This window comes from Lactuca serriola, chromosome 3, assembly GCF_051521515.1.
Source record: "Lactuca serriola cultivar US96UC23 chromosome 3, Lser_US96UC23_V15, whole genome shotgun sequence".
NCBI classification, from domain to species: domain Eukaryota; kingdom Viridiplantae; phylum Streptophyta; class Magnoliopsida; order Asterales; family Asteraceae; genus Lactuca; species Lactuca serriola.
Window position 1 is genome coordinate 35,875,365 of NC_136410.1, and position 23,866 is coordinate 35,899,230.

Below are 23,866 nucleotides of genomic sequence, written 5' to 3' on the forward strand. Positions count from 1 at the left end.
ATCATGATTACTCATATTGGTCTATAAGTGTAGCTAAAGGTTGCAAATGAAGCTTCCAAACTGTAACTATGCTTCCATGGTGATCTCTTCTTCTTCAAACCTCCAAAATTCCACCAAAAGCTCAAGAACCACAAGGAGAGACTAATGTTAGGGTTTTACTAAGTTTAAGGACGGAGGAGGTTGGTTTGGAACCCTAAAATAAAGGTTATGGAGTTTAAATACCATGGAAACCCTAAAAGATCGTGGGCTTGGGTTGCAGCGTATCTCACGTCATGAGCTCAGTTTAAATCAAAGTCTTTATTGATCACCCCTCATGTCGTGACCCTTCAATGGTCACGTCGTGAGCCCTGATTTTTCACAAAAAAAAGGCCTGTGACTCCTTGAATCCTAAAGTCGATGATCTGGAAACGGTGTGTTACAGTTCTCCCCCACTTAAATTTAATTCTGTCCTTGAAATCTCTTCGCTTGTTCCTATTCTAGATATTACCTTGCGAGGGTTCTTCCCGCCCGATTTCATAGATATAGTCTGGAATTGCCAGAAGCCAGGACTTGCACCTTTAAAAAAATCAAAATTCAAAGCTAGGATCATAAGTCAAATTAGCAGAGATTCATTGGCCAGAGACACAATTAATGTAACACCTCAACACAATTGTTCACCTCCCAATATCCATGCAGATCTTACAAGGAAGAAGCAACCTGATGTCACACCCCCGAACCGGAACGGTGGAGATGTCCAGGAGCGGATGATGTCATGTACATTGAGTTCAATTCATTGTTTGACTCCAAAAACATACGACAAAAATAAAATACATGACACTGCTACGCTCCATCTTCACAAAACATGTGTGAGTACCTATCTACTAATTCCCTAAGAATACAAGTGGTTTTGAAAAGGTGTCAACATTTAAGTTGGTGAGTTTATAATCATTTTGTATGAGAAAGATATGTCATTGTTCCTTGAAAATGATGGTGTGTTCTTCCAGAAAATCCAATATTTTCTTTTAAAGTGAATTGTAGTTTTAGGAACCCTAAGATTGAAAATGTATAAGTATTGTTGTACTCTAAAGTAATATAATGTAGTTTTATATCTTTATAAAACCATTTGAATGCATGTCTCCAGAAATGTAAACTGTATTGTACTGGAAAATAGTGTAATGTAGTTTTATCTAAGTAAAACTATTTGAAGGTATGTACGTATTCGTAAACCAAATGTATTGTTAATACCCCTTGTGAGTTATTATAACCATGCTAATGACCTAGGTGGCTTGTACGGCGTTCTTCAGACGTCGGAATAGTACGACATTTGTCACCCCAGAAGTTTAGGTGCGGGATTTTCAGTCCTGTATAGATCTATACACAAGTGTCACGCTCTCTTACGGGAGATTCTGGTTATAATACAGGAACTTTAGTATGTACTTTGATAAGTACGGTGAAGGTATGTCTCACAAAGCCATATTGACAGTTTACATGTCGTATAATGAAAACCCATTTTGTGATGTGGAAGTATTATCCTTCCATAGTAATTACGTGGTGTAAAATAATTATGCCTTTAAATAGTTATTTTTGTATTGTATTCCGAAATGGTATTTTTATATACCTATTATAGTTTATAAAAATGTTTCGTTGTATTGAAGAATCCTTTGTATGTACGTTATCATTTTTACTATGATAATAAAATGGAATTAAATAATTATATATGTATTTTTATATAATTATACCCTTTTGCTCAACATATTATAAAATGGTTAAAGTCTTACAAACTATATTTATAAAATTTACTATTGTAATCTAATTTGTACCCATATATATTTTGTAAGAACAATATATGTAATGGTTTGTATATTAACACAAGTTTCTTGTCTTTTACTTGTATTCCTCCCCTTAAAACATAGAAAAATCTTGAAAACTGTAGGGGTATGAACTCACCTCGAGTGTGTTCTTGGCTGGGTAACGAAGTGATAGCGATGATCTTCGTGTTAGAACACGTGAAGATAGTTGTATCCTAATAGTCTTAAACACATAATAAATTGTGTAAATTAGATGAACTAACAATGAAAGCGTTGTATAACAATAGATTATGTAAGGAATACTTACAAAGATTCCTCATACTCAATTGAAGAATTTGTTTTCTGGGGATATTTGAAAGTGTTTCTAGGCAAATACATGAAGATTTGAAGATGTTCTTGGGGATAAACGTATGAAGTTGAGTTCGTTTCTTGAAAGAAAATTGAAGGAAATTTTGAAGTGTAAATGAGAAATGTGATAGTGTTTTCGGCCGTATAAATAGAGAAGGTGAAGACTGATGTGATGTTTGCATTGGTATGTGGATTATATCACATTGGGAAAAGCATCACCATTTAAAACTAGTGATTTCGGCTTATCTTCTCCGAAATCACTTTAATTTTGGTCCAAGTGAAACTGAGAACTCCAAGTCTTCGGTCTAGTGTGTTTTCGGTTCAAAGAGATTTCGGTCTAGGTGTGATCTCGGTCCTAAATGATTTCGGTTCTATCATGATTTCGGTTTTCTTCCACCTACTAAAGGGTGATTTCGGTTCTTGACATGATTTAAGACTCAAGGTTTTCAGTCCTAGCTACTTAGCCGAGAACCTAAAAAAGCAATGTATAATTTGTTGATTTATGTCTTAATTATTTGACTTTCATTTGATTGCTTGACTTTTATTGACTTGGTTGACTTTTGTTGACCCGAAATAGCTAGTTGTCACACCTTACGATGACAATTCCCCACCACATCGTTAATCCACAAGAGAAAAATTCACTCTTTCGACCAGAACCTTCATGCAATTGATCCTCCCCGCTGATACTCATGCTACACAAGACTTCCATCCTAACCCGACAAAGGTCTCCCGACCTTGCATCGGTCGACAATATCTTAAATAAGAACTTCATCCCACATTGTGGTTGCCACCCACACATACTGACGCATCAGAGAGAAATCCTAACACAAACCCAACAGATAAGGGTAACCCATGATCCTATTAATTATGTTGTCCGAAATCCACAGATTGATCGGTCCTAATTCTACTCGGCCAACTGCCGCCCTACTAATCCCGCATGAAATGCACCAACATAAGGGAACCAAACAATCCCATACAAAACTAGATCGGGCTCCCATTTGGCTCTAACAGCCCTACCCATCTATCTACTGACCATACTCAGGTTCACCACTGATCCACTAGTCAAAGACAGCACTCGGGCTTACCCCCGATCCCCTAACCAACATTAACACGCATACAAAGCCTTCAGCATGACTAGACCGCCTCACCGCGCCTACAGCCTATCTGGACCACTCTCTGGGCCTTCAGCTTGACTGGTTCGCCTTGTAGGCCTTCAGTCTATCTGGACAGCCATGGGTATCATGGCCTTCGGCACATACAGATGATCAAATAGATCCAATAAGACTTAGCAGGTCCTACCAGGTCTTCAGGCCGTGACTCGGACTTACAAGCCCTAATCAAATAAGAACAGGCAAGGAAGCCCTCATCCCCACCCTCAACTTGGGCTTCTAATATCCTATAGCCTAAAGCCCAACACGACCTACGTACGACGCCAAAACTAAAGCTAATACGACTTGAAGGGAATCCAATAGCCGACAAGGATCTTAATGCGAAACCTAAAGATTCAGCAGCTGCACGGAAATCTTGAACCTGGAGAAATTCAACTTAGAACCGAACCTTTGCACAGGGCTTTCCTAATATGAGGTACCGCTCTCCCCCACTTGAGATATGCTAGAGTTTGACAACTTCACAATCCTTCGATATACATAGTAACTTGAACTCCACCGCTTGATCCCAACCACTGATGTCCTGGTACACAAGAAGATCTAAATCCTCACTACATTCATAAATTTTAATCCGCATACACTCAAGGGCAGAAATGATGAATCCATTCATAACAAGAAATCAATTTAAACAAGGCTAAATAAAATAATTCCTTACAACTGAGCATCCGAGATTACAACTGAAATTGAAACATAAATGGAAATTACAGATGAATACCAATACTACCCCGAATGCTAAGAAGAAAAACTAGCAATCTCAGCTCTCGGTCTCTAGTACTTCGTCCGCCCCATGAAGACCATCGGGAAGCTGCCAAGCTAAGGTTGTAGGATTCAGCACCTTAACGAACGTAAGAATAGGACAACTTACTCTGAAGTGGCCCTCCTGGCTACAATGGAAACAAACTCATGCACCCTGCCTGCAATCTCTGCCCAAATGGCCCTCCCTGCCACACCTGCGACACACAAGAGATCTATGCCTCCTTTCAAACGATTTTGAACTCTAGCCGGCGAGCCTAAACCACTTCGATGTCGGATATGACTGGTCTGGAGTTTAACATTGCTCTGTCGTCTAGGTCTCTATCTCAATCTCTCGTTTCCTTGTGGCATCTTGCAGCCCAGCGAGAGAACCATAAATCTGGGTGGACACAAACTATCGAATATCCGACTTGAGCATGCTCAAATACCGAGTCATCTGAGTCTGCTATGAAGCAGTAAACTCAAGACTGAACAAAGCCCTCTCAGTAAACATATTGGTGATCTCTGTCACCAACTCGGTCGTCTGTCTCAGATCCATGTACTCTTGGGCCAGTCTCTCCTTCTCTACCAGGGGTACATACCTTACCCAAAACATCTCCGAGAACTGCTCCCAAGTTATTACGGCCATCTGTGTAGGAGTATAAAAACTAGCCACCAGTCTCCACCAATCCATTTTCCCCAACCTAAGAAGGTTCAGGGCGCACTTGACCTTCTGGTCATCTGGACAAGAACATGTGAAGAAACAACCCTCCACATTAGACAGCCATCTCATATCCATAATCGGGTCCGAGACCCCATCAAACTCCGGGGGCATCGTACGATCCAAGTCCCGATACTGGAAATCTCTCTCTCCTCGAATCGTAAAGGCAGCAATAGTTGCGGTGGTTGCAGCAACAGCAACCTGATCAGAAAGGGTGGCATATCGGTCATCGAAGTACTCCATCATAGCGACCTTGACCATCCCGAACAACTATGGTATCTGCTCCCGTACAAAAGAAACAACCTTCTCACGAATGATCTCCCTAACCCGGTCCTCAGTCAATCATGGCCCATCCTGGCCACCAGCTCCGACTCCTGATCCTGAAACTCCAATAGTCGCTATACTGAAAATATATCAAGGAAAGATCATACATCAAAACACAATGTTCAACACACCAGGCCCTAATCCTATTAGTCACTTATCAACCTTGAAATTCCTCCTGAATTTCATATGGATCTTGTGCTTTCAGTAGTACGGGCTCATACTACCTTCCACACCTATCCGTAGTCGATCCAGAATACCTCCCAAGGTCCTAAGTCACTACACTAGACCATTCCTAGATATGCTAATGCCACCCCCACTATGAGCTACAACTAACTTCCTAGGTACTCTTCCTAGGATCACCCACGCTCTCGCACCATCAGTTGCTTTTGTGCATGCTTGGTGTACACAACACGAGATCAGATAGACTGTCGAATAATCGACTCTGCCTTAAGTCCACAACCAAACAAGGAACAGGAAGAAAGGCCAAGTCGATCATTCTAGGGCTATCCAATTCGGCCATATACAACTAATCAACATACACGCGACAATCACAATCAACTAATATACATCAAACAAGTAACTACATATCTCATAAGGCATCACAGAAATCAAGAATTTCTATCTAACAGTTTCTAAAGTAACCTTATCTACTAGCATGCTTTTCTAAAAATTCACATGTCAAACTTAGAAAACATAACCAGATGGGTATTTTGGGAGCCACTCTCCTGTTCGGGCTCTGACTGATTGTACACACCGCATCCTCCTGAAAAGTCAAGGTTAAGCAAAGACCCACATTCTCGATCCCAAGCCAACAATCAAACAAGAACATGAAAAGAGACCGAGCCCATGTCCTTAGCCCAAGACTTTTTATTACAAGTTATTTCTTTCAAAAACTTTGTTTTAAATTCTTGGATCCTAGTTTGAGACTGGATTCACACGAGTGTTCCTCCAATTCACTCAAACCAGGGCTCTGATACCAACTTGTAACGTCCCATTTTCACAACCAAAAATTTTCATTTTTATTAAGATAAAACTTTCCAATTTATTAATCCCTTATTTAAGAAAAACCATTTATTCCAAATTACATTTATTAAAAATCAGAGTATCATAGAAAACACAGAATCTCCAAAGTTGTTGATGAGTGTGTATAGTCCCGCCTTCGCCTTCCCGCGATCACCGATGATGCATAAAAACATAAACAACTGGATAAATATAAAGCTTAATGAGTTTACCCCAAAATACCCCATACGATAAACATACTAGGATGCATAACTTCCGCTCCTCGGGCGTCGGCCTGACTGGGACACCTCGCAGGCATTCAGTGTACCCAGGCCATAATACCAGGGTTTCTTGGCCCACCACCTCAACCCAACAGCTCCTCTCGAGTCTCTATGCCTTCGGCTTACATCCAACCCGCACAGGGTATCTTGGCCTACAACACAAAACAAGACCGCTTCAACCCACCACTACCATATGTCGACATGTAAACAAACAAGGATCAAGTAGGCATATAAACAGGCAAAGAACAATCACACAGCTCACTCCCGCCTACTAGTCCTCTCATAGCACACAGTCCCGCTACCAGTTAACCTCCATGAAATGCGTAACCATAAGTAGCCAGAGGTGAGATAGCCACCCGAACAAATGATCATACTCTAGAGCCACAACCAAATGAGGAACAGGCAAGAGAGCCTAAACCAAGAGTTCTCAAGTTAACCTAAATAACCATAGACGGTCGCTAGGGCAACATACCGATCCAATAATGCACTACATCATAGCAACATCCTACATACCAGGATATCGATCTAACAGATCGCTACAACATAGCAACATACTCGATACGAGGATACCGGTCTAACAGATCGCTACAGCATAGCAACATACTCAATACTAGAATACAGATCTGATCGATCACTACAGCATAGCAACATACTAAGTGGCAACAATCTAAGAAATGTCTGACCGCATATAATCAGAGGTGAGATAGCCACCCGAACAGATGATCCTACTTTGGAGCCACAACCAAACGAGGAATAGGCAAGTGAGCCTAGACCAATAGTTCTCAGGCTATCATACATAACTATATACAGTCCCTAAGACATCCCTATATTAACAGGTAACCGAAAACTAGTGGGCTGGCATTGGTGCCTGCGACCCACGGTACAATAAGGCGAAACTCACCTGAAATAAAGAAACACGAGAATACTGTGATCCGCTCCCTGCTGTACTGCTTGCTCCCACGGATCCACTAACATCAGAACCAGATAGAATCTCAATCAATAACCCAAAATCTTCAAGTTTCACCCAAAGTTAAACTTGGTCAAAAGTCAACGGTCAACAGTCGATGAAAGTCAACGGTCAGCAGGACCTCACGACGTGACCATTTATGGCCCATGTCGTGAGCCACTACAGGACAAGATAATCAAGACTTACAACCCTCAAGATGTGACATGCATCTCCCTCATGTCGTGAGATCCGTTTGTAGGCCATTTGATCCAAAAACTTCTTAATCTGATAAGCTACTAATCCATCTTTTCCATGAGGCTTCCTAACACTCCTAGGGTTATAAAAATCGATGCTTTAAGGTCCTATATTTCCAATACAATACATAAGCTCAAAATGGGACATTCATAGAGAAAAAGAGGATCAATTCTCATGCATGAACTCCAACATCATCTAAACTTCAGATCCATGACATATAAGCATCTAGGGACCCTAAGGACCCGTAAAGTTGCCAACTTTATGGAGTCCCAACACTCCAACTCTTTAGATCTTTGATAAATATGCATAAAACCTTAGATCTAGCAACAAGGAAGCATAAAGATTGGATCTTGATTACTCACATTGGTCCAGAAGTGTAGCTAAAGGTTGCAAATGAAGCTTCCAAGCTGCAACTATGCTTCCATGGTGATCTCTTCTTCTCCAAACCTCCAAATTTTCAGCAAAAGCTCAAAAAACACAAGGAGAGACTAAGTTTAGGGTTTTACTGAGTTTAGGGACGAAGGAGGCTTCCTTGGAACCCTAAAATGAAGTTTATGGGGTTTAAATATCATGGAAACCCTAAAAGCTCGTGGGCTTGGGCCGCAGCGACCTCACGTCGTGAGCCCTTAATGCCCACGTCGTGAGCTCAGTTTAAATCAAAGTCTTTATTGATCATTCCTCACGTCGTGACCCTTCAATGTTCATGTCGTGAGCCCTGATTTTTCCCAAAAACCAGGCCTTTGACTCCTTAAAGCTTAAATTCGATCCGATTTGGAAATGAGGTGTTACAAGAAAGGTGGGTTCTGATTGGTGCTTGGCATATGTTTTCGTTTTTTTTCTTTTTTTTCCTCCAAAATCAAACCTGATAAACTAAAACACCATCACTTTCCAACTTTTACAAGGTAACACGCTAAGCTTATGTAGCATCAAACATTCTAAAAATGCTTATGTGGCGCTAAAGCTGCTACCACTCCCTCCATTATTGGAAAAAAAAAATCAAGGATCAAATGGGCTTTAGACAGTTAGGAAATATGTTTCTAGGTGCTTTCATGGATTAGTAAAAAATAAACAAAAACCACGTCTGATAACAAAGTTTGAAGGATTTGTGCAGAAACGCCTTCTTTCTTGACTCAAGTAGTAAGTTGAAAAGGGATCTCGGAATACCCAAATTTTTTCTCTAAAATCTTTCTTTCTATTGAATAAATCAAAATGGTAGTTTGTGAGATGGATACTCTTTTCGATTCATTAAACGATTTCGGGAGCTCCTTGAGGACGACTTTCTTAGAGCCGGTAAATATTTTGAATTGACTGGAATTATTAACAATAGATTGTTCGAATTTAATTATGTTAGTGCTCTAATATAATATACTCAAATGTATAACTAAATCAATGGTGATTTCATTTCAATCAATGTATATTCAAGACAAGAACATCATGGATGACCCACTAATTATTAAACAGGCCATTTCTTGGAAAACAAAATAAATTGCAATATAATGTTATCAATTTGATTATGGCCCAAGATATAGCATAAATGGATACTTGTGTACCTCTCCTTGTGCTTAAATCTTGGTCTTACTGAATTGTTGCGTCGTAAGAGGGGAACAACAAGATGACCCATTTTCACTATGTCTATTCATTATAATGGATAAGGGTTTTAGTTTAGATATAGAGAAAGTTGTAAAAAAACGCCTTCAAACGACTCAAGCTTCCTCATAAATGGAAATATTCATCATTTATAGTTCATGAACAAATTTATAGGCGAATTCTCTACATAATGATGCCAATTTGATTAGAATCAGTTTGTGCTTCTACATGGCCTTTGGCCTTAAATTTAACTTAAATAAGAGTAAAACTTTTAGGTGGGGGTAACATGTTTAAGGTTCCACTATGTTGTTGCCCAATAAAAATATACAAGTACAATCCTTCCTTTTTAAATAGTTAGGTCTTATAGCATATACGTTTAGGGCATCCACAATGTATTAAACTTTATAGAGTTCAATAGATTGTCACAGTATATTTTTACATTCCATACAACCTTATCATTTTTTCCACAATGTATTGAACTCTACAAAGTTCAATAAAACATTAAAAAACTAATCTATAGTATTAATTTAGGAATTAGAAAAATTCATTTTTTTCCATTGAAGAGTTCAATGGTCATTGAACTCCAAATCCATTAAACACCATGGTAGCATCTCACAATGGTATAATTTCATTCATCGATTGAAAACTAAACTTGTCACCCCCATTCAACTCTACAATTAAATTACGGATGCTCTTGTAATGTACCAAATTCCAGAATAAATTTTTTATTTTTAAAATAGAATAAACGTCTATTTTTAATAAAGTTACATTGAAGTCAAATCACTTGTTCATAAACCATTATTCAAAAATAAGAGTTATAAGGAAGACAATGCGGAATCTCGAATCATAAAATTGTTGATGTGTATATACATTCTCGCCTTCATAATCCGATAAGTACGTAAAAAACATTTAATCCACAACTATAAGCACAAAGCTTAATGAGTTCCCCAAAATATCACTTACAACACAACAAAAAATAAACAATTATGGGTTATCAACAACTATGACGACTATCAACAGTCTCAATGGGCTAACAACATGCTCTATAGGCTAACAGCACGCCCTGTGGGTTATCAGCAACCCTGGGGACTATCAGCAGTCCCAATGGGCTAATAGCACCCCCTGGAGCTATGAGCAACTCAGTAACACATAACATCAATCAGCAAATAAGACTCAAATGGTCAACATGCACATACTATGCTATAAGTAATATAGTGAGAAGACTCACCTGAACGAAGATCTGAAATCCGTTACTCAAAATCCCACAGAAACAACTACACAAACATCCTAAACCAAACACAAGCAAAACCTCATACTATAGCTTAACATCCCATAAAGTTTGACCAAAAGTCAAAGTGGCCAAAAGTCAACGGTCAAAGTTAACCCCCAGATGATACCAACGTCGTGGCCACCTATTGGTCACGTCATGGCAGCTTCATGACAAAACAGTCACTATGAAACCAGTTGTCACGTCATGGCAAGCAGACTGACACTTCATGAAAACTGAGCTCTCACAGCTTAATAGGTTAAGCTTTTAATCATTCAAGTCACTCATTCATACTTTCCAGAAGGCTTTCTTACTTCTATTCCAATATAAAAATCGAAGCTTTGCAGACATGTATGTCCAATGCAAGTCTAGAACTCAAACTAGGTCAAAATGATGAAATAATACCAAAATCTCATTCATGGAACTCAATACACAATCAAACTTCAGATCCAATATATATATATATATATATATATATATATATATATATATATATATATATATAGAGAGAGAGAGAGAGAGAGAGAAAGAGAGACCAAGGGACCAAGATGAGCTATAAAGTTGCAAACTTTATCTCATCAAACCAACTCAATCTCGAAGATGAGCCAATAAATGTAATAAATCCTAGATCTGTGAAGAGAGAACCAAAAAGGTGGAAGCTTTATACCTTCCTAAGCTCCACTAGATGCAGGAGATGCAAGATCTGGAGTGATACACTCTTTCAACTAGCAAACCCTAGCCATCATTTCTCTTAAATAGGAGGGTAAAGGGAAGTGATGGAGGTTGAAGGTGTGCAAACCCTAGCCCTCACTTCTCTTAAATAGGGTTACAAACCCCGAAATTAGGGTTAAGCCTCCAAGCGGCCACCACGTCTTGACCATAAGTTTGTCATGTCGTGGCGCATTGATGCGTGCTTATACATCCATTTCCACGTTATGGTAACCCGTGTCCCACGTCGTGACATAGGTTTTTCCCAAAAAACCCATCATTGATCCCAGTAAGTCTTTAGCTGATCCACTCTGGAAAACAGGTGTTACAGCTCTTATGAGCAAACTATCATCATAGATCCCTTAATTGACAGATTCAATAGAAAAGTATCAATTAGACTGACTAAAACCTATCATTTGGTGGTCATTTCACAATGCGAAGCGGTTTTAAGTAACGATCCTTCCTAAAACATATTCATGAGTACTTCTTGAAGAATCATTCCTAATTGGTTTTAGGTAGTAATCAATCCTTCATTTTCTTATCTTCAATCCAAGGAGATTGAGCTTTAGCTCCCAACAAATCCAATGTATCACCATAGTTAACTTGATCCAAAAGAGCTCTCATAACATTTCCCTAGAGAAAACTCGATGTCACAATCCAAAGATGGAAGATCGTACTTCATGGAATTCATGAAATAAGTCGATTATAACTTGTAAAAGGTTAAAAAGAAAATTGAAAGTAGGGTGCAACTTTATAGGATAAAAATTATTTAGCACTTAAGAAATTCAAAGTGCGAAAATCGATTAGGGTAAGGAAGTATAGTGTGTGTGTGTGTATGTATGTATGTGTATATATATATATATATATATATATATATATATAGAGAGAGAGAGAGAGAGAGAGAGAGAGTAAAATCGATTACGGAAGACTCTTTGTAAGGTTTACAAAAACCGATTATGATTGGGAAGAAAGACGACCAAGAAAGAACCATGTTAGGGTTTATGAACTAAAGTCGACTATGTGATTGTGGGTTTTTTGGAGTTTAGATTGTGATACCATTTTTTTGTATGTTGTGAATAACTGATCTCTAACGTAAGAGAAAGAAAAAAATGAGAGAATGAATGCAAATTTGGATTCCAACATTTTTCTTGAACAGAAAATATGACAACGGATGCGACACTTACTAATGTAACACTTTAGAAAATGTTGCCTAAAACTAGAAAACAACTTGACATACAAGTTAATTAAGGTTTTTGAGCATCATTCAACATATACTTAACAATGGTACCTGTCAAAATTATTTATTTGCAGAAAAACTTCGCTCCGGTTGAGGAGATTGGGGAACTTGTAAAGATTGATTATTGTCAAGGCGAAATTCCAGAAGATTTTCCGGAGGGCGTTTACATTAGAAATGGTGTTTACTTCTTAACTTCCTTTATGTGCTACGCACTTTCAACAATATTTTCTTATGCTAAGTTATGTATTTTGAACTTGAAACTTTTTCAATCCTAACTTTTTTCAAATCAATTACCAATTGCGTAATTGTTTTGTATTTTGAACTTGAAAAAAATTTCAATCTTAATTACGAATAAAAATGTTTCCATTTTCTTATTAAAGATTGCAATGCTCAATGAACTCCAAGTTGGCATCCAATAATGGTTAAGTATCATTCATTGAATGTTAACTAGGCATTCCATGTCATTCAACTTTGATCCAAAAATGAAATTGTATGCAGGTTCAAATCCTTTATTTGGTGGTTTAAAATCCACAATATCAGTTTTCGGAAAAACAGACAACGTATGGGTTGAAGGTGAAGGGATGCTTCATGTTCTACATTTCACCAAAGACACAGATCGAATTTGGAGCTTTTATTATAAAAATAGATATGTGGAAACTGACACGTATAAGATGGAATCAAAAAGGAAGAAACCTGCTTTCATTCCTGTAGCAGAAGGAGATGCTCCAGCTACATTAGCGGGATCATTTTTCAATGCGGTAAGATTTCCAAAATTTATCAAGTCAGTGCAATGTTCGACCATGCATCTCCTAAAATGCACCAACCATAATTATTGTATATATCATACCACCTAAAATATTTAATGGCAATTATTTGGTTTAGTGGTGATAAACCATGATGAATGAGATTTTTTTTTTTTTGAACGGCTAACGCACACCCTCTAAATCCTATTCCTAACTACTCATTTGTCCACGACGGGACTTGAACGCTTAACCCTTAAGGAATGAGCATATTTTCATACACCTTAAGCCAAAGACCCTTTGGTATGATGAATGAGGTTCTACCTTGACATGTAACTTAGTAATTGATAAGATACGTTATGTTAGCATGGCATTTCCATTCCTCCGAAAATAAGTTAATTAGAAGTAGTGGATTTTGAAAAATATGACATAACGTATCATGATAATAACTCAAATCTATGGTTGCAATAATCTAAAAACATTATCTAAGTTAGGTTAGCAGTTAATAGTTTGGGGTTATAAGATCAGACTTCACTTTGCAACTGACAAACATATTGTAAGGGTATCATAAGAGAAGTATTATTTGTAAAAACCATAACAGTATCATTTTTCAGCTTAGTTGGCTTTATAACTATGCAGATGAGATTCGGCCAAGCAAACAAAATTTATAGCAACACCAATGTCTTTGAGCATGGTGGAAAGCACTATTCTATTGCCGAGAATTATATGCCACAAGAAATAAATCTAATAAGTCTTGATACTTATGGTAATTGGAACCCCAGTGGAGTTTGGTCTCGACCTTTCACATCACACCCAAAGGTTAGCCTACAGATGCACTAATGTACCATTCCACATAATCCATACATAATGGACCCAACACTTTCAGAAATATTCTCTTCAAAAATAATATGCTCAGATCAAAATTCTTTCCTGTGTAGAAAGCACCAGAAACTGGGGAACTTGTTGTGGTAGGGATTGATACGACAGAACCGCATTGTGTTGTGGGTGTCATTTCAGGTACTTCAGTACATGGCTAATGATTTATGGTGTTTGTATGATCTATATTTTCTGACAACTTCGTATCAATAGCCGATGGAAAAGAACTTGTTCACAAATTGGATCTACAACTAGATCATTGTTCGCTTTTCCATGACATTGGTGTTACGAAGAAGTGAGTTACATAATTAGTTTGTATTAGCAATTTTGGTTACAGAAGTCATAATCATACGGATAAGTTGTATGTGTGATATTCAGGTACACTATACTGATTGATTTTATGCTCACAATGAGGCCAGAGAGGGTAATGAAAGGAGGACAGTAAGTACCTTTCCATATTCACAAGATGTACCCCTCTCAACAACCCATCGATCCATTTCTTTGATGTTAGGGAAAAGGAAAAACCTAAAAGTTGTAATTGTTGTTAGGTTATTTAAGTACGAGAGGGAGAAAGATGCAAGGATTGCAGTGATTCCTCGCTATGGTGAAGTGGACTCAATTATGTGGTTTCATATACAACCTTGTGTTACTTATCACCTAATTAACTGCTTTGAAGATGGAGATGAGGTGCTTAATTATCTTGTTTATCAATGTCGTGTTCTTCATTGATTTAATTCGCCAATTTTTTGTTTCAGTAGGAAAAGTTGCACTTCTGGACTATAATATGTTTTGGCTTTTAACTTGTACCATGAATAGGTTGTAGTGAGAGGATGCACAGCTAACACCACCATTATTCCAGGACCTGTTTGGGGCGAGGATAAACTTGAATGGTTCTCTAGAGGATTTAATTTTAAAAATGTCGCCTCAGCCTCAAATAACGACAATGATCATAAAACGACTGGAGATGGAATGTTGTTTACTAGTGTTAGGGAATGGAGATTAAACTTGAAAACTCTAGAGGTTATGGAGAAAGATGTAACTGGAACTGAATACTCAATGGACTTTCCAATAATCAATGAACATTTTACAGGTCTTAAACATAAATACGGATACACCCAAGTTATCGACTCCCTTGCAAGCTCAAACTCAGGTAACTAATTCACGATTCTCTTGCAAATAACAAGTATTCAAAGTACGTTTCGGGTTCCTAAAAAAGTATTCAAAATATATTTTAGGGAAATCTAAATATGGAGGATTAGCAAAATTATACTTTGAAGAAACAGATAGCGAAGGAAATGTAAAGATGGAGTATCATTGGTTACCAAAAAACAACTTTTGCACAGGATCTACATTTGTGGCCAAGACAAAGGCTGTAGAGGAAGATGATGGTTGGGTTGTTACTTTTGCTCATGATGAAGACAGTGACACTTCTTATGTACGTACCATTAAACACCCTCTTTACATAAACACCCAAATGTAACGAGTTGTCTCTTTACATGTGTTTTCCTTTATGGTCACAGGTACTAGTTGTTGATGCTAAGAACTTTGGGAATGAGCCTATTGCTATAATAAACCTCCCTCAACGCGTGCCTTATGGTCATCATGGATCTTTCTTTTTATCTACATAACCAACCAGCGGAATCTATCAAGTCTTATAAAGTATTTTATATTTGAATATAATCAGCTTCTTTTAATGTATTTTATTGTTGAATATGATCAATTTCTCTTAAGGATGCAGCATAACCAGTGCTAGCATTATGGTCGTTTGTTATTCAAAACTTGAATGAAAGATGTGATGATTAATAGCAATTTCATTTCTTCATAAGCTTGCTAATAATATATGGGAAGTGATTCGTACACAACAATTTTTTGCCATACACAACAATTTATGCATTATAGAGTTGTACAGTACAACATTTTAAAGCATCAATTGTTGTGTATGGAGAAAAATTGTTGTGTACAAATCATCTCCCATGATATATACACATGCTTGCTAACAAGAAGATGACGTTATAATTAACTTGGATAACTTTCTAACTTCTCTAACAAAAAAATAAATTAAGCACCTGATAGTTTTGCATACCACTAGCGATAGTTTTGCATACGAAAGGGAGAGTTTTATGTTTATCCAATTCAAAGGTGTCTCTAAAAAACTCTTTATATAGGGGAAGGTAAATTTAGAATTTATGACCAAATTTTGGAAATTAAATCTGACATCAATTTTACTAAAACTAATTAGCTACCTAATCACGCCAATTTCAGAAATTGAGGAAATTATGTAATTTTCATTTAAAACGAATATTTTTATTTTGGAAATTGACCAAATTTGGAGAAAGCTGAAATTAGGAGGCCTAAACAGCGAAATTTTTAGGGACAACCTTACATGGACAAAAATGGCCCATTAAGAGATTTACGTCCGTTTAAGATGGGCCTCAAAACTCCATACAGACTAACATATAGTACACATAACATACTTTAAAACCCATAGACATGTTTTTCAGCAATAGATATCATAAAGATTCTATTTACAGTGTTCAATTTAGACCACCTTTTACTTGCATTTAAATCATAAAATAAACTCCACTTAATGGAAAACACATTTAAACAGAATAAAGCAACTACTTTTTTAAGTTTTAAGCACTGCCCTTGATGACTGCATCAGCATCATCATAATCATTGGTGACACCATCAGCTCCTTTAACATCATCAAAGTAGTCTTCTCTTGCATTATCAGCCAACATAAGTGAAACCAACCAGAAAAGAGCCGAATCAAGAGCTAAAAAAGCACCTCCACCAAGCAACCCGGTTTTGGCTGTAGGGCAGCTTGTTTCAAGGTTATAATGGACATTACTCACAAGGTGTTTGTGTTCTGTAATCGTGGGCCACAACAGCATTGTAGCTGCCAATCCAGTTGAACCCCTGTGCACATGTCACAAATTTTATAAAAACTATATATGTTGCTATTTGATTTTATGGTTTTAATTTTTAATGTGAAAGTAAGGTGTAAGATTAGGGTGATGTGTACTTACAAAGCTATAAGGAAAAATACAAAGAAACTTGTGCTTTGGAACAATGCAGGCCATGGGATTGACTTCCCTTTGTAAGGGTAAAATAGAGATAACCCTCCAGCCAAAGTTGAGGCAACAAGAAAACCAAAGGACAAATACCCCAAGGCAACTGTGGGGTCCGCTGGATACTTGCAGATAACTACGTCTTTCCCTGTTATTGGAGTTCCAGATGCAGGCTGCATAAAGAAATTTTCAGCATAAATCTCATGGAAGTACATTGTTGTTTCTTGTTTTATGCTAATGGCCTATTGAGATTTTATAAACATATTAAAACAAAGAATAATACCTTCTTGTTTTCAGCAATAACACCAAATATGAAGGACAAAACGCCAAGGGCTCCCACAATCAATGACATTTGTTTTGTAGTAACTGCCATTGCACCTTAAAGACGTAGATTCCCTGCAATTAAAATTGAATGAAGAGATTAAACAAAGGGAAAATTCAAGAAATCAAAAGCTTATTTCAAGAAAGGCTGAAACTTAAGGATAGTGTTATTGTTGATCAATTACTTGTATTTCAGATCTCTATATTGGAAAAAGAACCAGAAAAAAGACACCCGTGTTTGTTAAAAAACCACCCAAATTTAGTCTCTAAACGTGCTGCAATTCCTACACCTCGAAGCACATGGATGAACCTACCTTAACTTCAAGTAAAATTGATAATGCGAATTAAATCAGAGAGTGGTTTTTCACAACCACAAATTTGGTTACAACATCCGTCGATTTAAAAGTTTAAGAACTAACAATCCAAGAAGTTCAAGGGTAGCTTGCTTTTGTGAATGGAATGAAGATCCAAAAGGATAACAAGAAATAATAATCCTCAAACCACATAACGCATACAATTGAGTAAAGATTCTGATTTCATGATCCAAGAAACATCGTAATTAATTAAAACTTGACGAACGATTTGCACTAAAAACCACATAAACATAGGTTTAAAGCAGATTTTGAGTGATCAAAACAATTCGGGAGAAGTAAAGAGTAGCCCGTTTGACATCTAAAAAGAATATCTAAACCTACTTCTTTTTCAGAAAAATGTTCACAGCACGAACTAATGATCAAACCACGCAGATTATTACATACATATGCATATAGCAAGAACCAAAAATTCTCATAAAAATATACAGAATCCAGAAGTCAAAGATGCATTAATATGTTCACAAATACACACCAATTTGACTAATTAAAATTCGAAAATTGACACTCAAAGATGCATTCCCATTCTGAAGAGTAATATCTAAATTGATAACACGAAATCCCTATTTATATCTGCAAAAATTCATCTCAACAAACAAACCACAAGCAAGATCCACATATCAGAAAGCTTACCAGAGTCAAGTTGAACGAACTATTCTCTGAGAATTAAAGTAGAATTGATTTTTTATAGGACCCGGATAGATAACAAGAGAAAAATTATCAAAACCCAGAACGAATTCACATACCAAGAATCTTTCGAGTTTGATAGAAATCAAATACCTCAGATACGTACCTAACCGATATAAGGGAACGAATCTCGGGATGGGATAAAAGATAAAGCAAAATCAAAGGAATCAGCAATTGGGATAATTTAATAGTCAACGATAGTAGAAGCCCACGAAAAAAATGGGATAATCACCAAGATAAGAATATTGTAAAAGAACTATTTTTCATATTTTAAAATACGTGACGGGTAGATTAAAAAAAGTTATATAGATAAGATATAAATATTAAGTAATTTTTAAAAGAAAATGTTAAATATAAAAGATATAAATATTAATTATTTTTTAAAATAAAATTTTAAAATAAACACAAATAAAATGATGAATAAATAAATATTTGAATGTATACTGATATAACAACAACAAAGAAAATAATTATATTTTGGTCATATTTGTGGTTTAACCACTTTATTTTTAGTTCTATCAACCAAAAACAACAAAATTTGTTTTTTTTTTTTTTCTATGTAGACCATTTTGGCTTAAAATGACAATGAAGTTTGAAAATTAAGGAAACAAATTAATGACATATTAAAATATATATTGAAGGAAAAATAATAAAATATGAAAATTAAGGAAACAAATTAATGACACATTAATTATTTTCTATAACCTAAAATTAGAATATTTAATTGATAAAATTGAAAATTACCACAAAATGACAAGTCAAAATTAATGTCTAAGAATTAACCATAAAATTATGTATTAAAATATATGAGAATGTGACAAGTGACAGAATTTATTTTTTATTTATTAGAGTAGAAAACTCTTAAAAATTTCTTCAAAATGTATGGCAAACTCTTAAAAATTTGACAAGTGACAACAAAATGAGCATTATCTATTAAGATAAGTTTAATACTTTACATATGTAAATATTTTGTATTTATTATCGTATTTAATATTTTACATATATAAATATTAGTATTATATGACAGTTTAATTTATGAAAATTTATTTTAAAAAAAAAAAAGATGACATGTTGATTTAATTTTATAAAAAAAACCCATAAAGTTACATGTTGTAAAACTCATGAAAAATTGACAAATGGCAACAAATGATATTTATTTATTAGAATAAATTTAATATATGTAAAAAAAATGTTCGACGTTAGTTAGTCGGTGGACTGTGGTTAAGCGATTAATCGGTTAGGTGAAGATTAATTGGGGAACATTAATTGCTAACTCGTTAAATTTTCAAAAATTAAATATAACTAATATCATAACAAAGTTCATAAATAGAACTATTATCTTAATAAAATAGGTTAATATGATTAATACAATATTAATCATTCCTCAAATGGCTTCTATTGAGATAAAAAATTTTCAAAATGTCAAAATTTCATCGTTTTCTACTATTTCAGTCACATTGTAGGTAAGGATTAATCGTTGGGCGCCCTCTAATCGGTCGGGTAACGCCTAAGAATTTATCTGAGCCTAATCGGTATTTTTACAACACTTATATATATATATATATATATATATATATATATATATATATATATATATATATATATATATATTATTTATTATCATATTTAATACTTTACATATATAAATATTAGTATTATACGAAATTTTAATTTACGAAATCTAAAAAACCCACAAAATAACATCTGGATTTAATTTTATTTAAAAACCCCACAAAATTACATCTGACAAAACTCTTGAGCATTCGACGAACACTGGGTCGAGGCATCGGCATGCTGAGCTCGACTCGACAACTCAGTGATATTTCACCGATAAGAGAGAAACTATTTTCTTTTTTTACCCGTTAACTCACATTCCTTTTTTTCAAAAAATACCTTCTTTCAAAAATATAACCGTTTTTTTTTTAAAAATTTGAATTTTAAACCATCAATCTTCAACTATATATACCATCATCCATATTCATTCTTCACCCCATTTAAATCTTCATAATTCAATTCTCGTAACTTTCTTATTTTTCATCTTCTTCTAAACATCATCACTAAAATGGCTCGTGTTTGGTCTCATGGAAAAGAGATGTTACTCGCTTGTTTATGGATTGATGTAATAGAAGATCTAATGCACATTAACGATAATCCGCATAGTTTTTGGGGGAGAGTCAACGAAGCATACGACGGTCAAGCCCATGTTCCTCCTAGTAAATATCAACATTATTTGTCCAATTACATATGATCCTCTCTCTCTCTCTCTCTCTCTCTCTCTCTCTATATATATATATATATATATATATATATATATATATATATATATATATATATATTAGGTGTGAAACCCGTGTTTTAACGGGTGTTCTTAAAAAATTAATGTAAAGTTTAATATTTTATAAACATATTGTTTTAGTAATACTTTTACATATGATATAATTATCAAAGTATTTCAATATATCTACTAGGCATCTTATTGAAGGTCTTTTTATCCCCAGATGATTTTTGTTTTTTTATCAAAATTTTGTTCTAATTTTTAGTTATGCAATTTTGTTGGTGACATTTAAACAAATTTTTGGACAGCCAACAATGAAAGCTACTCAAGAAGTTGGGATCTATCTTCTATATCAATTTTAGGGTTTTTTATTTTGAGATTTTTTATTTTTGTGTTTTTTTTATTGATAATGCTAAAGAAAACTAAAAATGTGTACAAATTTTAAAGATATCACAAACAAAGCCACAGTTTTTAAATTCAATCATGCAAAATATGTAAATTACTATATCCAAGTGAAATAAACACATCAAGGTGGAAAGATCCGGGTACTCCTTTTTCTGTTAGTCAATCCCAACTTTCATTTAACGTGTTTAGTCTTTAATTAATAAACAAAATGTCCTTTATGGTTGATAATTATTTTCGATATTAATGCAGTTCTCATATTATTATCGAGAGCTTATTCGGTTCTTATATAGTAGATAAAATAACAGAAAAGTCACTATATTACCATAAAATTTTGATTTTGACACCGAATTTTTTTCGTAATTATGTTACTATATTTATAATTTTGTTGCAATATCAATCAAATGATCGGTTCTACCTGTTTTCCCGCTAACAATTTTTCCTGGATTGCAATAAAGTCACTATGTTTATCAAAATTGCGATTTTGACATTGTGTTTTTTCTCAATTATATCATTATATTTACAATTTTGTTGTAATATCAACCAAATGACCATTACCACCAACATAACACTTTAACAAATAAATGATATGATAATATTGTGACATGGAAGCCACATCACACCATCAATCCAGCATTACGTGCACGATAGAAAAGCCAATATGACCCATGGCCACGACGTGACCCTCTATAGGGCGCGAAAAACCAAAAACCTCCCTATAAAAGGAGGGTCGTCCTTCCTCATTTCTTTCCACAAATTCTTCCAACTCTCTCTCTCTCTCTCTTTCTCTCTCTCTCTCTTTCTCTCTCTCTCTCTCTCTCTATATATATATATATATATATATATATATATATATATATATATATATATATATATATATATATATATATTCTCCCCTATAGCGTGCGTCAATTCTGCCCCTCCCCTCCCCCCTCCTCTATTCTCTCTCTGCCACATGTCAAGCCCTCATTCGGTGGGGGGGTTTTCCGCCAACTTCGTTTTTTGGCTATAACTATTTTTTATTTGAAAAAAAAATATGAAAAATCAAAGTTCTTAAAATTTAGTTCTCTACAATATGAGCACAATCATGAAAATTTAAAAGAAACACATTTTTTTTTACTTTTTTTATAAAAAAAACCCCAAAAAATTCTCTAAAAATCATAAATGTTTAAGGGATATTTCTACTCAATATAATAGTGACTTTGTAAAAAAGAATTTTTTCCAAAGTTTTTGAAGTATTTATTTTTAATTTTCATTAATTTAAAAAAAATAAACATAATATGATTCAAAATATTTAAGATTAAAAAAAAAAACTTTCGATTCAACTTGTTTATAATCCTTAATTTGTTATGATCTAAAAATATTTAGACTCAAATATTTTTTAATTCTTAATATATCTTTTATGATTCAAAATTAAATGATTCAAAATTAAATGATTCAAAATATATAATGATCCATAATTTTTTTTAACAAAAACTATATTTAATTGGAAATGGGTGGTGGAGAATTGTTCTCGCAGTCCTTACCATTTTTTGAGTACTCACCGAAACCGAACTCTCTCTCTCTCTCTCTCTCTCTCTCTCTCTCTATATATATATATATATATATATATATATATATATATATATACACACACACACACATACTAGGGGTGAGCATTTGGAGCCGTGGACCGGACCGAACCGGTGAATCGGACCGAATCGGACCTTGACCTGGACCAGATTGGTTTTCTTACCGGTATGATACGACCGGTTCAGGGTAAAAACCGATTTTGGACTTAATTTAAATTTTTGTATTCTGTGAAATTTTTTAAACAAGCATATCTCATTCGTTTTAAATTGGATTGACATTCGGTTTTTACGAACGTGTACTTTTGAGTTTATAGATGATTATAGACTATAATTTGTTGTTTTTGGTGTTATATTGAATGAATTACAATCCTTCAAAGTTAGGATATCAAAGTTGAAATATTTCAGTTTTTCAATAAGAAATTTAAACTTTTGTATTCTGTGAAATTCTTTAAACAATCATATCTAATTCGTTTTAAGTCGGATTGACATACGATTCTTTCCAACGTGTAGTTTAAAGTTTGTAAATGATTTTAGACTATAATTTTGTTGTTTTTAAAGTTATATTCAATGGGTTATAATCCTTCAAGGTTGGGATATCAAAACTGAAATATTTCAGTTTTTCAGCAATAAATTTAAATTTTGTATTTTGTGACTTTTTATAAACAATCATATATCATTCCTTTTAATTCAGATTGATATGTGGCTTTTTTTCAACATATAATTTAGAGTTTGTAGATGAATTTAGACTATAATTTTGTTGTTTTTTTGTGTTATATTCAATGAGTTACAATCCTTCAAAGTTGGGATTTCAAAGCTGAAATATTTTAGCTTTTAATTATATTTTTTATTAAAAACTAACAACATTTTCATTGTGTGTTTATGTAGAGATTGCACAAGTTTTAAACATGTTAGATTTAGATGACAATGATATGGAAAAGAGGTCAATGGAAGATTACATTATGACGTTTGTTAGTTAGATTGATTTTAAATTTTAAACTATGATTTTTGGTGTTACGGTAATTACTTTTTTTTGTATGTTTGTGTTAAGATTGTTAACTTTTATTTTGAAAATTTAATTTTGCAAGTTATAATATTATAGATAAAGTTAGATTGGTTATGCATGAAATATGATAAACTCATTAACTTATTTGATTCGAAGTCCAAACAAATGGTATAAACAATCAATGTTTGACC

At 34.8% G+C, this 23,866-nt stretch overlaps 2 protein-coding genes across 8 annotated transcripts in view; one reads left to right on the forward strand and one right to left on the reverse strand.

Annotated features, from left to right (window-relative positions):
* Positions 1-15,799, forward strand: part of LOC145091895 (carotenoid 9,10(9',10')-cleavage dioxygenase 1-like) — a 28,369-nt gene extending 12,570 nt beyond the window's left edge. For both annotated transcript variants that reach the window (XM_079029711.1, XM_079029712.1), the window contains exons 3-12: positions 12,433-12,535; positions 12,857-13,116; positions 13,738-13,917; positions 14,037-14,115; positions 14,188-14,269; positions 14,353-14,415; positions 14,523-14,661; positions 14,791-15,124; positions 15,210-15,409; positions 15,495-15,799. In XM_079029711.1, coding sequence (XP_078885837.1) covers positions 12,433-12,535; positions 12,857-13,116; positions 13,738-13,917; positions 14,037-14,115; positions 14,188-14,269; positions 14,353-14,415; positions 14,523-14,661; positions 14,791-15,124; positions 15,210-15,409; positions 15,495-15,602 — 1,548 coding nt within the window. In that variant the 3' untranslated portion in view covers positions 15,603-15,799. The remainder of the gene's footprint in view (positions 1-12,432; positions 12,536-12,856; positions 13,117-13,737; positions 13,918-14,036; positions 14,116-14,187; positions 14,270-14,352; positions 14,416-14,522; positions 14,662-14,790; positions 15,125-15,209; positions 15,410-15,494) is intronic.
* Positions 15,800-16,445: 646 nt separating this feature from the next.
* On the reverse strand, positions 16,446-18,682 carry LOC145091896 (keratin-associated protein (DUF1218)). 6 transcript variants are annotated; one of them, XM_079029714.1, is made up of 5 exons: positions 18,529-18,603; positions 18,371-18,429; positions 17,329-17,441; positions 17,004-17,218; positions 16,446-16,893 (listed from the first exon to the last, which is right to left on the reverse strand). In XM_079029714.1, the coding sequence occupies exons 3-5, from the start codon at positions 17,416-17,418 to the stop codon at positions 16,608-16,610; spliced, it is 591 nt and encodes a 196-aa protein (XP_078885840.1). In that variant the 5' UTR covers positions 17,419-17,441; positions 18,371-18,429; positions 18,529-18,603; the 3' UTR covers positions 16,446-16,607. The 6 variants fall into 6 exon arrangements, with proteins under 6 accessions (XP_078885840.1, XP_078885842.1, XP_078885841.1 ...); XM_079029716.1 differs by lacking the exon at positions 18,529-18,603 and adding an exon at positions 17,552-17,685 and having other exon boundaries at positions 18,371-18,511; XM_079029715.1 differs by lacking the exon at positions 18,371-18,429 and having other exon boundaries at positions 18,531-18,682.
* Positions 18,683-23,866: the final 5,184 nt, after the last annotated feature.